General features: G+C 29.6%; 1 protein-coding gene across 10 annotated transcripts in view; it reads left to right on the plus strand.

Moving 5' to 3' along the window:
• Nucleotides 1-12,919, plus strand: part of LOC143046035 (unconventional myosin-XV-like) — a 114,888-nt gene extending 101,969 nt beyond the window's left edge. For 7 of the 10 annotated variants that reach the window (XM_076218988.1, XM_076218989.1, XM_076218991.1 and 4 more), the window contains 14 exons: nucleotides 347-423; nucleotides 845-927; nucleotides 1,637-1,862; nucleotides 3,512-3,592; nucleotides 4,348-4,438; nucleotides 4,754-4,932; nucleotides 5,127-5,195; nucleotides 5,617-5,681; nucleotides 6,198-6,337; nucleotides 6,588-6,637; nucleotides 7,220-7,351; nucleotides 8,371-8,505; nucleotides 8,814-10,676; nucleotides 11,937-12,919. In XM_076218988.1, coding sequence (XP_076075103.1) covers nucleotides 347-423; nucleotides 845-927; nucleotides 1,637-1,862; nucleotides 3,512-3,592; nucleotides 4,348-4,438; nucleotides 4,754-4,932; nucleotides 5,127-5,195; nucleotides 5,617-5,681; nucleotides 6,198-6,337; nucleotides 6,588-6,637; nucleotides 7,220-7,351; nucleotides 8,371-8,505; nucleotides 8,814-8,930 — 1,445 coding nt within the window. In that variant the 3' untranslated portion in view covers nucleotides 8,931-10,676; nucleotides 11,937-12,919. The remainder of the gene's footprint in view (nucleotides 1-346; nucleotides 424-844; nucleotides 928-1,636; nucleotides 1,863-3,511; nucleotides 3,593-4,347; nucleotides 4,439-4,753; nucleotides 4,933-5,126; nucleotides 5,196-5,616; nucleotides 5,682-6,197; nucleotides 6,338-6,587; nucleotides 6,638-7,219; nucleotides 7,352-8,370; nucleotides 8,506-8,813; nucleotides 10,677-11,936) is intronic. The other 3 variants (XM_076218993.1, XM_076218995.1, XM_076218996.1) reach the window with 1 other exon arrangement.
• The last annotated feature ends 1,076 nt before the right edge of the window (nucleotides 12,920-13,995 follow it).

Here is a 13,995-nt window from a genome sequence, read left to right on the forward strand (position 1 = left end):
GAAGCGCGGAAGCGCTTCATTCTAAAAATGTGCACACGCTCAACGCTTTTACAACCTTATGAAGTTACAAAAAGAATCATTCAATACTTATAATTACATTTATTTAGCTAGGATCATGAAAACACAAGTTTATCAAGTTTTTATTCAATTTACCTGTGCACTTTATTGTTGGACCTCGTGTCATCATGAATGATAAATTTTATTGTGTAATGAAGATGATTAAGGAATAACGCGAGATTGCAGTGTAGCCAATTAGAATAAGGTATTATAATGAAACATACATCTAATGTAATTATTTTCAGGCGTGATGATGTTTATTTAGAGTGAATGCTTTGTTTTATTTCAGGTGTGATGATGTTTATGGATGATTATCCAATGAAATCTGGTATGGATGAAACAGACTGTGCACTCAAAATACTAAAGGTAAATATCTTACCATAATTCAGTATAAAACTGTACTGTGCAATGCACAAGAAACTTTGTCATATTTTATACTTTAGGAATCAAGAAGGATCTTTAAATCACTTTGCAAACAATGTTCAATCACTGTGCATTTTGTTATGTATAGAAGTTCGGAGTAAAATAAGGGTCTTTTATAACTTGCAGAATAAAACCAATGCATATTTATTTCTGCAATGATGTTTTGGACAATGAAAAAATAGCCATATGATAAAATATAATTCAAGGCAAACAAACAACATCAAATTACCAGATGAAACCTAAAAAGAACCATAGGAACACCATAACAGTAAAGAGACAGTTGAGTAAACTTTATTTACTGTCTGGCAGCTAGTACTTATAGAGTCAACAAGATAATACATAAGTAAAATTGATTTTGTTTCAGAATTGCCATAAGTATCCAGAATTAAGAGATGAAGTGTATTGTCAGTTATGTAAACAAACAACCAGCAACAGGAGTATGAAACCGTGAGTTTTACTATTAGTTAAAAGTTGTGAACCTCAAAAAGCCTCATTTAATTGAATTAATCCTAAAACACATATAATAAGTTGTTAGAAGAGTTAGCCTTTCGACAAAGAAAAGTTATAAGATGACCAATTGACTTTAGACAACATTAAAAATAAAAAAATGGGCCTTTAGAAATATTACAGAACTGTCTGAATGTCTTTGAGAAATGTCAAGCTCTGAAACAATTCAAAATAGACAGCTAAATCTTTGAATATATTTTAATTTATGCATAATGTTAACCATGTAGCAAAAACAAACCAGAAACTTTGACAACACTGACACAACATAAACCATAGACAACAATCTCTGAATATATTTACAGTTATCCTCAGCTTTATACACCATAGAACAGCAAACCATAAATATGTAGAGTCCACTACATAACCAAATGGCAGGATTAATTCATTTTAAGTGTTGTACATACTTTTAGGATGTTAGTGCTTAAATTAAATAGAGTTGGGAACAAAAAATGCAGACAATCTTTGATGAGTTGAGACATTTAACAATATTTTACATTTATATAATAGTATATTATTTAAGTAGATATAAATATATATTAAGCTATGTATTGTGTCTTATAATAGATAATTTTATATTCACTGGTAGCCATTTTATATTGTGCATAAAAATATTAAAATTTTACATATTTTTTCTTATTTGTATTTACAGAAAGAGTTGTGTAATGGGATGGAGGTTGTTTTCCATTGTTGCTTGTTATTGTGACTGTACGGAAATGTTACGCCCATTTTTATTCAAATATTTAGAAACAACAGCTTCTGATACTCAACGAACATTTAGTGGTGCTGCATCAATTTGTTTACAAAACTTACGAAAAACATTCAAATATGGTGGACGTAAAAATGTGCCTCTGAAAGAAGAAATAAGTGCTTTAGCAGTAAGTGTCATGACTACCGTAATTTCAGAAATTATTATGACAATTCAACTATTGAAAAAAATGCAACAGGGTCAAAATAGCAATAATTTAAACTTGCATTTTGAATGTTTTATATGAATTAAACAGGATTTTTCTCAATATCGCAAAAATTAAAATAGCATTTTACTCTAAAATGACAAAATCTCAATAATAAATGCATGCAATAATTTATTTACAGTAACTATACCATCACTATATACTCCTATAGAACTTTTGATTTAATTGGTGTCAGCAGGGTTAATCTTCATTTCTTATAGATATATCAACACACTTTTGCATTTTGAACAGATATATCATGTTATGAAGAGGTATTTGTGAAAAATACCAGTCAAGGAAGGAACTGTGAAGTTTCCCAAGCCGCAAGGTAAGGGAAATTCTGTCCCAAGACTGGCATTTTTCACAAATACCCCTTCATAACATGATATATGTGTTTAATTACACCAAATAGATTTGATTGAAACTCTGTGTACAGGTACAGATAAATCTTTTTTTTTTACTTGTAAGCTGTAATTCATAAACATGTTTATTCATAGTTTTGAGACTTAGTGGATATTATCATAGAACTGCAGTGAATAATACATGTTCTAATACCAGTTAGCTCGCTTTTGTTATGTAACGTCATATCTGAAAACATTTGGCAGGAAGATGTTCACGAGGGTAAAAAAAAGATTATCCAAAATGGGAAATACCGTGGTATTTGAGGTAAATTCACCAGCAGTGGTGAAAACCATGAAAATTTGTTTGAAATGAAGAAAAAAATGTTAGAATTAAAAATACACTGGCTACTAACCAATCAAAAGCTGGCATTCTTACATAAGGTGTAATTAAAACTGGTATTACTCTTCTTACATTTAGAACAACTTGAAATTGCAAGAATCAACTTTTTCCAAGTAAATTTTTTGAAAACCATGAAATGAACTGAATATTGTATGAAAGCATAGCACAACTAAATTAAGCTTAGGCTTAAACACACTCTGATGTTCTAGTTTATGACCCTGCAGTCACTGGTTAGATGTTTTTTTATAGACAAAAATAAATTAAAAAAACCTTGATCATTTCCTCTGTAATGATTTGGACCTAAGGAACCAATAATGATAACTTATCCAATATTTGTCCCTTCATATATCCCTTGGGTCAGATGACTCTGTCCATTGGACCCTGTTTAGTCATTCATGATAATCTATTGTATGAGTGAATTCATTCTTTCAATCCAGTTCATCAATTGTATTCAACCTCTCACTTTAGGCCCTTCATATTATAGGTTATAAATATACCTTATGGCTATTTGTCTGCCATTACTCGACATCACACAGGTTCCCGTAAATTTTGACGTCATAATATCTGACGCCACAATGGAACACTTTTTGTTATATGACATCAATAGTTCAAGCAGGATAGATTCTTGGGTCAGCTGGGAATAGCGATAAGGTGTATGCATTTCCTTCGTTTAAGGGCTAACCACTGAAACTGAACTGCCATTAAATGCGTGTTAAATCTGTATCTTTTCCTGCTAAGAATAGAAATTTCACTACACAAATGTATTTGTTTATATTAGAGATTAATATGTGCAGTTAAGTCCAAGTATGATAATGTAATATTTTATTTTTCAGAATGGTAGAATTTCAAAGAGATTTTCATTTATATATAGTGGATCAGAGAAAGAAGGCATGGTGCATATAAAACCTTGTTCTGTAAGTGTTATCTACATAATTGGGAATTGGGAGGGGTTTGGGGAGGGAACAATTACCAATTGGAGAAGTAAACTCATATGTCAAAGAGAAAATTAAAAAAAAAAGTGAAAAATCCCTTAGAGGGCAAAACAACAGTCTTTTAAAACAAACACTACAAAAACAACTAGACGTATATAAAAAAACATATAACCAAAGATGAACAAGAATTGATGGAAGGTGCTCCAGAAGGGTTGGCAGCTCCTGCTCCACATCTTACATCTATTGTGTTACTCCTATATATTTCAAATCTCTTACACACAAAAGCAAAACATATGTTCTCAGTTTGGAAAACAGCAGATTCTTGTAATCTATAAGTGATATCTTAATAATACTTTTTAAAATAATTTCACTATAGGAAACAAGCAAAAATAAGATATTGAATCAGAGAAAGGATACACATCATGTTATATATGTATTCAGTTAAATATTTTCATTGCTTTCATGAAATAAGTTTGGTTGTCATAAAAAGTAAGATGGTTAAATTTTATATGTATCAGTATGCTCAAAAAGATGTAAACTCAGCACATCAGTTCAATGTCACAAATATATGATGGGAACAGTCATTTAGCCCTCTGTTATAATTAGCTTATACAAGTTTATCCAAAAGATGCAGGATAAAGGTCTTTGAGACCGCAAACATACAACACAAGGGGTTTCATTATCACATTATTTTATTAAACTAAGTTTGAAACTTGGCTAACTTGTATTATTTTCAGGTTGTTAAGGATATAATAGAAGACATCTGCAATAGATTAGATATATTTGATCCTGTAGAGATGGAGGAATATACTTTGTTTATTAGAACAAGTGAGTTTCATTCATATAGTTTGTAGCAGAACAAATCTATTTTTGGTACTAAGACTGGATGAATTAATTTTTTTTGTAAATTCAAGACCTTCGGAAAGGGTACATAATGATTTTTTTTGTGGAATTATTTATATTGATTTCATATTTTGCAATGATTGAAATTTTACACAGACAACAAATTTCAGATGGTAATTTTGTAGAGACTGTGTATTTATGAGGGGAAAAAAAGATTTCCCAAATGATTATCTATAGAAATTTTCAACTTGTATTAGTTAAGGGAAAATTAACCTGACCTTTTTGTTTATTTTTTTGTAGAAGATGAAGCCAATCAAATACACTTCAGTAGATTACGGCCAACAGAATATATTCTCGATGTCACATCAGAATTTGTTCGCAACAAGAGAGATTTCTCACTAGTCTTCCAAAGAACTGTATGGTTCTTTCCCTTCAGACAAACAGACAACAATCTATATAATGACCTAATGTTCTTCCAGGTGAGATGATTTTCAATAAATCTTCTAATAAAGGAATTTACATTGTCATGAATAGTTTTTTCAACACTTTTCACAAGATCTAATTTTTATAAATGATAACGGTGGTGTAAGCGTTATTCAGGAAAAGTTAACTTTTACCATTATCATTTGCCATTGAATAATTTTTTCTAAGTGTGAGTTTTTCTGTTTTGCAGTGTCTGCCAGACTACATGGATGACTTATTGCTAGTGATGAAAGATGGACGATTATCACATCAAGATGAGGTATTAATTTATTTTTCAGTGTAATAACAGTAATGGATAGGGCCAACTTTTCATTGTTTTATACTAGCACTTAGAGGCAATCAGGATAAATTCTTGATAATGCAAAATACATTCTACTAGGTGGGTTCTATTATTTTCATGAATACCATTTTTCGATAATTGAGGAAAACTTTGTTCGATCTTGTGCTGTTGCAAAAGCCTATATAAAATTTGTTATTCACTGAACATTTAAATTTGTGGTTTACCTTTAAACCATGATATCCTTGAAAATTGGACACCCTCAAAAAATAATGATTCCACAGAAAGAGTAATCCCAAACTGGAAAGAAGTCTTAGGATTCATTCCTAACAAATTGATTTTATGATTGACAAAGATCTTTTAGAATGACATTTGTTCATCTTTGATTTTCTTTGTTTTACAGGATGATGTAGCATTCTTGGGATCATTGCTATACAGGGCTTTTGATAGAGTTGGTATGCCTCAAACGTAAGTAGCAATTTGATGTTGTTTGCTCATATAGTTCATTTGAAAAAGGTACCAGAGATTAAAACTTTCTAGACTAATTTGAGAAGCAGTACCTCGTACATCAAAGCTGAAAATGTTTTACTGTGTTGCAGAAGGCAATAGCAGGTCTAGTAACTGCTAGCCTTTGTCCATCAGTCTGTCAATCCGTTTGTCTGTTAAAAAAAAGACCTTGGGTAGAAAAAATTTGGTTGCTGCAGGTTACTTTTGAGCTTAATCAAAAAATGCAAAGCTTTCTTGGTTTCTATAGAGGGAATGATTTGATATTTGTTTTTAAATCTGCTGTGCAGCCACTTCCTGTTTGCTGATAGTTCGAATTTTACAACTCTCATTTTACATCTTTAAATGAAACAAATACAAAACCTAAACCTCAACCCTAACCTATCAAAAGGAAGATAATGCTTTACTTAGACAAAAGAATGTGAAGTAAAAGTCGCTATCATCAGTTACTGTTTAACAAGCTTTGAACTTATATTATAGAAAAGACCTGACCTATTTATTACCTGGTGCTGTACGTAAATTATCCGACTACAATCCACAGAAATGGATAAATAGAATCCATCAGCACTCAACCGAGGTGATGAGAAGAAATCCTTATGATTGCAAGGCTAAGTTTGTTGGTAAGTTGTTGTCTAATGGTTAGAAGCCATGGTAAATAGTTATTATGTAGCATAGTTTTCAGATAAGCTCTTCAGTTTAATTTTAAATATTTTGGATAAAAGTTATTACCTGAAAAACTTTTTATAAGACAAGATTAATAGTGAGACAAAAAATAGAATTTAGGCAAATTTTTCTGCCTTTCAAGAATTGATTTGGGTTTGATGAATATAACATTTTTTTGTATAACTTATTTTATTTACTTCATTTTAGATATACTAGCAAGATGGCCATTGTTTGGATCAACATTCTTTGTCATTAAGGTATGGGTTTGAAACATTGCAAGTATTAATATAGAACAAAAATATATTTCGGTATGACTGAGTAGATTAACTAAAATCTCATTCCCATTGGATTATCTCTCTGGCCAAGGGTTTTGCACTATATGCTGTGAATTCAGAAATGATTATGACGTTTTTATTCATCCGAATGGGTGATAACCACAATGACAACACCTTGCATTCTGAAAACTGATACAAATATCTGTAGGAAGCTTTTTCTGAAAACTGATACAAATATCTGTATGAAGCTTTTTCTGAAAACTGATACAAATATCTGTATGAAGCTTTTTCTGAAAACTGATACAAATATCTGTATGAAGCTTTTTCTGATATCACAATAATAAATCTCACATTTTTGCATGATGTAACTTTTGTGTAATTTTCCTATTTTACTAAAAAATTACCATGCTAGGATATAAGCAATTGAAAGGACATGATTTTAAAACAACAATGAACAGTTTTGTCTAATGTTGATGGGAGCTGTCTTGATTAATTTTATAAAGAATCCACTATAGATTTCTTCTATTGTATGAGTAATGCATTTGTTATTCTTTTATATTTTAGAATCCACCAACAACTCCAGCCATCAAGGGAGAATGTCTGTTAGCTGTCAATAAAAATGGAATTCAATTCCTGAAGCTACAAACCCATGTAAGCAACTGTATCTTACAATGTTTGTCACATATCATGAGAAGAGTATGTAGTCTTATATACATTATAATAGTGGCATGATGTTGGATCTTAGCATGCCACATTTTCTATTGTGATAGGAATAATGATGGATTCGGTTATTGTGCCTGGAATTAAAGTTGAATCAGTTATAAAGACAACAAGGGTCTAGAATCTTCTCTTAATATGCATGAAATATTTGCCACTGGGTGTAATGGTAAATAGTAAAACTTTCTCAATCAATCTTGTCCATAAATAAAAAATTGTGATTTATATTTATATGATCAACGGGATAGATTTGCATGTTATATATTTAAGGATGTACTTAGGTGAGGTTTTAGAATTTGTGTCAAATGTTCAGACTCCTTGGTGTTTTTCCTTACAATACAATGTAAAATATTTTGCCCCATAACACCCATTTATTTTTTCATATAAGGCTAAATAGCTCATTAAAAATCATTTACCAAAATTTTTGAAGATTCTTGATTTTCTTTCTTTTGTTTTGAGAACCAAATAATACCAATGCAAATATAAGGTAAAAGTCCGAGTCAGCCTTTTCCCGCCATATTTAAAATCTCAAATATCTCAAAAAGGAGGTCCATAACCTATCACTATTTTAAGCTTATCTTTATCCTTAATTGATGCTCTACCAGCTTATAGAATCAATTTTAATTTCTTAATTTCTTAATTTTTACCTAACCTCACCTAAGTACATCCTTAAACTGGTGGAATGGAAAAACTTGTACAAATTATTAGAGAAGAAATCATTTTATTATCTATGAATACAGGTTTATTTGACCTGCATGATTCTCTCATAAATACATACATTATAAAATAAAAGTGTAGTTTATTTGCACTGTTGGTGCATGTAGGGATTTTGTGTTGTAAATCATAAATCTTCATATATTCTTATACAGACATATCCTTTCTTTTATATTATATATAGAGTTGTAAAACTTCTTGTATTTTTTTAAAAGATATAAATATAGTTAAAAACATTTCTTTTAACTAATAATAATTTGATGATTTCTATATTCTGTTTACAGGAAACTATTTTACAGTATTCATTCAGTGAAGTTTTGTCAACAAGACAATATAGGAGTGAAAGTAACCAACATTATCTGGACATGAAACTTGGTAATCTCATGGTACAAAAAATCGTTAGAATTGAAACTGATCAGGTAAAGATATATTCTGAATGTTAACAGTTGTATATTTCAAAGGTATTGTCCTGAAGTGGGAAATTAAATCAAGAAGTATGCAGTTGGGTTTTTTTCTTTTTTCATTTTAAAAATTTTTAAATGTTAATCTTTACTATGTGACATGTTTTCAGTTCATTGAAGTTTTAATTCTTTTTGTTGAAAACTTTGGTGATTCTTTAATTTAGTGAGCAAGAGCTTGCTGTTCATTTTGTTTGTATAACAATACATGCATCTCCTATTTCCTGAAAAAAATTTCTTAATTCATTACATGTTTTGTTTATTTTCAGGGATCTGATATTTCCAATTTAATAGGACAATACATGACTGTCATTGCTAAAAATAGAAAGCGTCCATTAACAGACAGAAGTACCCTCGACAGGACAAGCTTACAAAGATACCACTGAGGAATGTTATCATGTATCTTTCAAGTGTCCAAAATTCTACAAAAATAACTTATACCGAAGTGTAGAATTAAAAACTAAAGCATGCATTCCCAAAAAACAGTGACAATGATGGTTGTGATGTTAAAGGTGTATAGTGCTACAATTTTTGTTGTTTAAAATATTTGTATAAATAATGGGATGCAAATTATTGTTTGTACAGGGTTCTATGCATTTCAAATTATATAGATATATATATATTTATTGTAACCAATATATTGAAATGTTATAATGTATGTACATACAAACTGTGATAACAAAACTGTTCCATGAAAAAATATATTTAATTCTATATTTGTGATATTTCTATATGCCTCAAGCATTTGTTTGTGTATCACTACACTGAGGAATGATGACTAGCAGAATCCATTGAAGTTTGATGATTAAGATGTAGCTATAGGAATTGTAGGTAGAAAAACCAATAATTTTCTCAAACATTCTTTAATATCTTTATCACATTAAGGATATTGTTAGTTATTACAGATAATGCTGAAATAAAATCAAAATATACCTTTTTTGATAGTTAATCATTTTTATGTAAATTAGTAGGTCTAGATCTCCTGCTTTGAGCTTTATACTATCTTTGAAGTAACTAAAATAGGCAATTGTAAATTTATAGTACTCATGGTCTTTCATCTATTATTATGTTGTTTACTTTAGATTGGTCTTTTGCCATTTATATTTACATATCAACATTTATTGAAATTATCTGTGTTACTTAACTCTTAGCATATCTTATAAATGTAAAATAAAAAAAATGTTTCCCGGGTATGCTAAGTTTAAAGAAGAGTTTTACTTTTGTAATGTATGTTTTGCAAAGATTACATTCCTCCTTATGGGAGCCTCTTGTATTCCTTTTTCAGGGCTGGTTTGTTTGCCAGGTAGGCACTTTTAATAAAGAGGCAGTCTGACGTAGGATCAATAATATTATATTCAATGTAATTTCCTGTCAAAACAGATGAAAAAGTGCATATCTTGCACGCTTCATATATTCAAATTGAGCATGCCTCAATAGATAAAAAGTTGTGTGTAATACTTTACATTAGAACATTTCTATATAATTCAAGAGACGATTTTCAGTTATTTACATTCCAAGGAAAAGATCTGGTGTTTTTTTACTCATTACAAAGTGAAGCTAAAGATCTGTCATTTTTTACTTGTCTACATTTCTAGTACAAAGGTTTTTTTTAGACTTATCTATCTGAAAGATTAATATTTTTTTAATATGTACAGTGAAAATTAGAATTCAATAAATTTAGCTAAATTTCTACAGAAATAATAGTAGCCTTAGATATAATGTATGTTTGTTATTCACATGACTCATTGTTCTGTTATATGTAATTATATGATGTTTTTTAGACAGCTCTTCATACTAAAGTTTTAAATGTAATGTTATAAAATAACACTATCAATCCTCTTTTATTAAAATTTTGAATTCTCATCTCCAATTCTTTTTCATCTGTACATAAAAATAAATGAAATGGAAGTAGTTTTGTATAAAGCATTTACTAAAATTACATTGTAAATCTTTTGTCTTAGAAATACAATATTCGGATTATAATTATATTTTTATTCATAGTTTTGATTTATTTTCAAGTTATTTGTTTACTTGTTTATCAGAAGAAAACCGAAGGATGATTACGGACGGAAATTAGATGTTGCAGTTTAATTTTTTTTTGGAAGTGTTCATTGAAAGATATATTGGTTACAGTGACTTGACTGTAAGTGTTGCTATCCACCAATTGCAATTCATTCAAAATTTTGACCAAATTGCAATTTGTTTTATTAATCCAAATTGTTCAACTGGTCAGAAATTTGAACCAACTGCTGTAGAAAACCACAGTCAAGACTGAAAGTGCAAGGTGATAAAATAAAACATACTTACAATCCTATAAGACTTTAACTCCACTTTATTGATGGTATTTTTAAATCAGTTTATCAATCTGTATAGTTATATTATAGCCATTACCATACTAAAGGTGAACTGTTTTATTTTTAATTGCTATAAAAATGTCCAAACTAAGCTTTTATATAGTTTTTCTTTCGAAAAGTATTCTATATTCATAAGAATCACACATTATGTGAATAAAAACATTTCATATTCAGTAAAATATTTGTGAAATTGCAATATGTTTGTAGGAAGGGGAGATAATCTTTTTTGGTTTCAAAAAATCTTTATTCAAAAGAATAGTATTTTAGGTTATCTCCACAAGGAAACTTATCAATAGCATATTGTTATTTCACACATATTTTACTGAATATATGATGTATTATTTTAAATGATATATGATTCTTATAAATATAAAATCCTTTTTATTTTTAATTGCTATAAAAATGTCCAAACTAAGCTTTTATATAGTTTTTCTTTTGAAAAGGATTTTATATTTATAAGAATCATATATCATTTAAAATAATACATCATATATTCAGTAAAATATGTGTGAAATAACAATATGCTATTGATAAGTTTCCTTGTGGAGATAACCTAAAATACTATTCTTTTGAATAAAGATTTTTTGAAACCAAAAAAGATTATCTCCCCTTCCTACAAACATATTGCAATTTCACAAATATTTTACTGAATATGAAATGTTTTTATTCACATAATGTGTGATTCTTATGAATATAGAATACTTTTCGAAAGAAAAACTATATAAAAGCTTAGTTTGGACATTTTTATAGCAATTAAAAATAAAACAGTTCACCTTTAGTATGGTAATGGCTATAATATAACTATACAGATTGATAGACTGATTTAGTAATACCATCAATAAAGTGGAGTTAAAGTCTTATAGGATTGTAAGTATATTTTATTTTATCACCTTGCACTTTCACATTTTGACTGAACAATTTGTTCAATATCCTGACCAGTTGAACAATTTGATTTTATAAAACAAATTGCAATTTGGTCAAAATTTTGAATGAGTTGCAATTGGTGGATAGCAACACTAACAGTCAAGTCACTGTAAGTCAGAACTAGAAGGTATCATTTTGATTTAGATCAAATATTTTATAGTAACATGAATTTGTAAAAAGTGTATAAAGTGTATATTTATTAATCCCTAAACTGCTGAATATTTAAAATATACAGTAAAATTAATTATATTTTTGTAATATGTATAAAATGAAAAATTAAGAAATAATTGCTTGATCTTTTTTGTTAATTAAGTTACTGACATTTTTTAAGTTTCTATAGATTATACACAGGGTTTTGTAAACCGATATACTTAACATATTGACCCCCTTGCACTAAGATGCAGTCATTCCCAGAAACATTGCATCATGGGTAAATGATGAAGCTCTCCTGGATTCATAGGTTCTCCATGAATATTTTCTGGGAGAGATTGTCATTCCTACCTTCAACAGAGTTTCTAAGGATGATTGAATTGTAATGTGAAAGGGTCTACCATTGTATTTGATTACCATTAACTGTTTACATGTAATCAGAATACTTGTTATTTAAATGTGTATTAATTTTTATGTTCTTTATTTTGTTACGATTAATGGAATGTTAGGATAATTTTTGCTTTGTTGAGGTTGTGTTTACATTTTGATTTTTCATGCATGTTATGGCATTTTCTGTATTCACCAACAAAATAGCAAATAATTCCTAGATTTTAATTCTGACTATAGTGTAATTGTATGAATCCTTAAAAGGACCTATAACTGAAGGATAAATGCTGTTCCTTCTATCACATTCCTGGCTGATCGATGGTTAAATAGAGTGGGGAATAGATAGTGCCACTGTGGTGGATAGATACTGCCACTATAGTGGAAAGATAGTGCCACAACATGTCCAGAATCATACTAACTTCTTCACAAGAGGAAGTTTAAAATTGATATGTGCAATTGTTACATAGTATATCATTCATATATATTATACAATATATACATAATACTTGAAACCATTATATTTTTTATATTTCAAAAAATTAATAAATAATAAAAGTTAATTGCTTGCTTTTAATTATCTGAGCCAGAAAAATGCTAATGATGAAATAATGAACTAGAGAATGGAAATGGGGAATGTGTCAAAGAGACAACTACCTGAATAAAGAGTAAAAAACCAACAAATAATATTACTGCACTTGAAGAATTGAGAGGGTCAATCAAGGATTTATTGGTTGCAATTTTACTTTTATATTTTTCTTCACTAGACTCTTCATATGAATGCTGTAAGTTGCAAAATATATCAAGAAATGTTCCATACTGATAACCCAAGTTTCTGGAATAATTAGCAAAAATAGAGAATAGAAATAAGGAATGTGTGACAGAGATAGCAACCTGAAGAAAGAGTGAAAAAAACCAGGGGAAGGCCATCAATGTGTCATCAAAACAGCAAGAAAATCCAGCACCTATAGGCAGACATAAGCTGGCCACTAAACAAAAAAGTGTGCTAATTCAGAGAAAGTGGACGTCATACTAACCTCCTACACATATAAATGAATTAAAATTTAAAAAAAAACATACATGATTTAACAAGGTCAGAGCCTCCCAACTCTGAACATGCGCAAACATGCAGAAGGGTTAAACATTTTGAGTGATGTCTCAACCCTCCCCTTAAACCTCTAGACAATGAAGATTAAATAAACACACAGCAATACTAAGTTTAAAAGAGTTCTGAGTTGATGTCAGAATAGATAACAAAAGAAACTAAGCAATATGACTATAATACATAAATTTACAAAGGACTACTAGCAGTTACTGACGGGCCAGTCTAGACCTCTATCAAACTCATGGAAAGATTATGTCTTCATCACAAGAGACAAATATCTTGTAATACCATGAACATCCACACTGTTTGTCATAGTCAACACCATTATATGCAAGTATAAAAAATTGGAAGGTGTGATGCTATGAATTCTTAGGAGTCAAAAATGAGTTTGTTAAAATAAAGATGAGCATCCTTCTACTACAATATGATGTTCTGTGAGATATTGCTCATTTATGATACCCCTGCTATTGTATTCTGTAAACATAAAATTGACGAACCATGGATGTGAAAATGCATAGTATAGCATGCTGACAC

Source organism: Mytilus galloprovincialis, chromosome 9, assembly GCF_965363235.1.
Source record: "Mytilus galloprovincialis chromosome 9, xbMytGall1.hap1.1, whole genome shotgun sequence".
In the NCBI taxonomy this organism is placed as follows: Eukaryota; Metazoa; Mollusca; class Bivalvia; order Mytilida; family Mytilidae; genus Mytilus; species Mytilus galloprovincialis.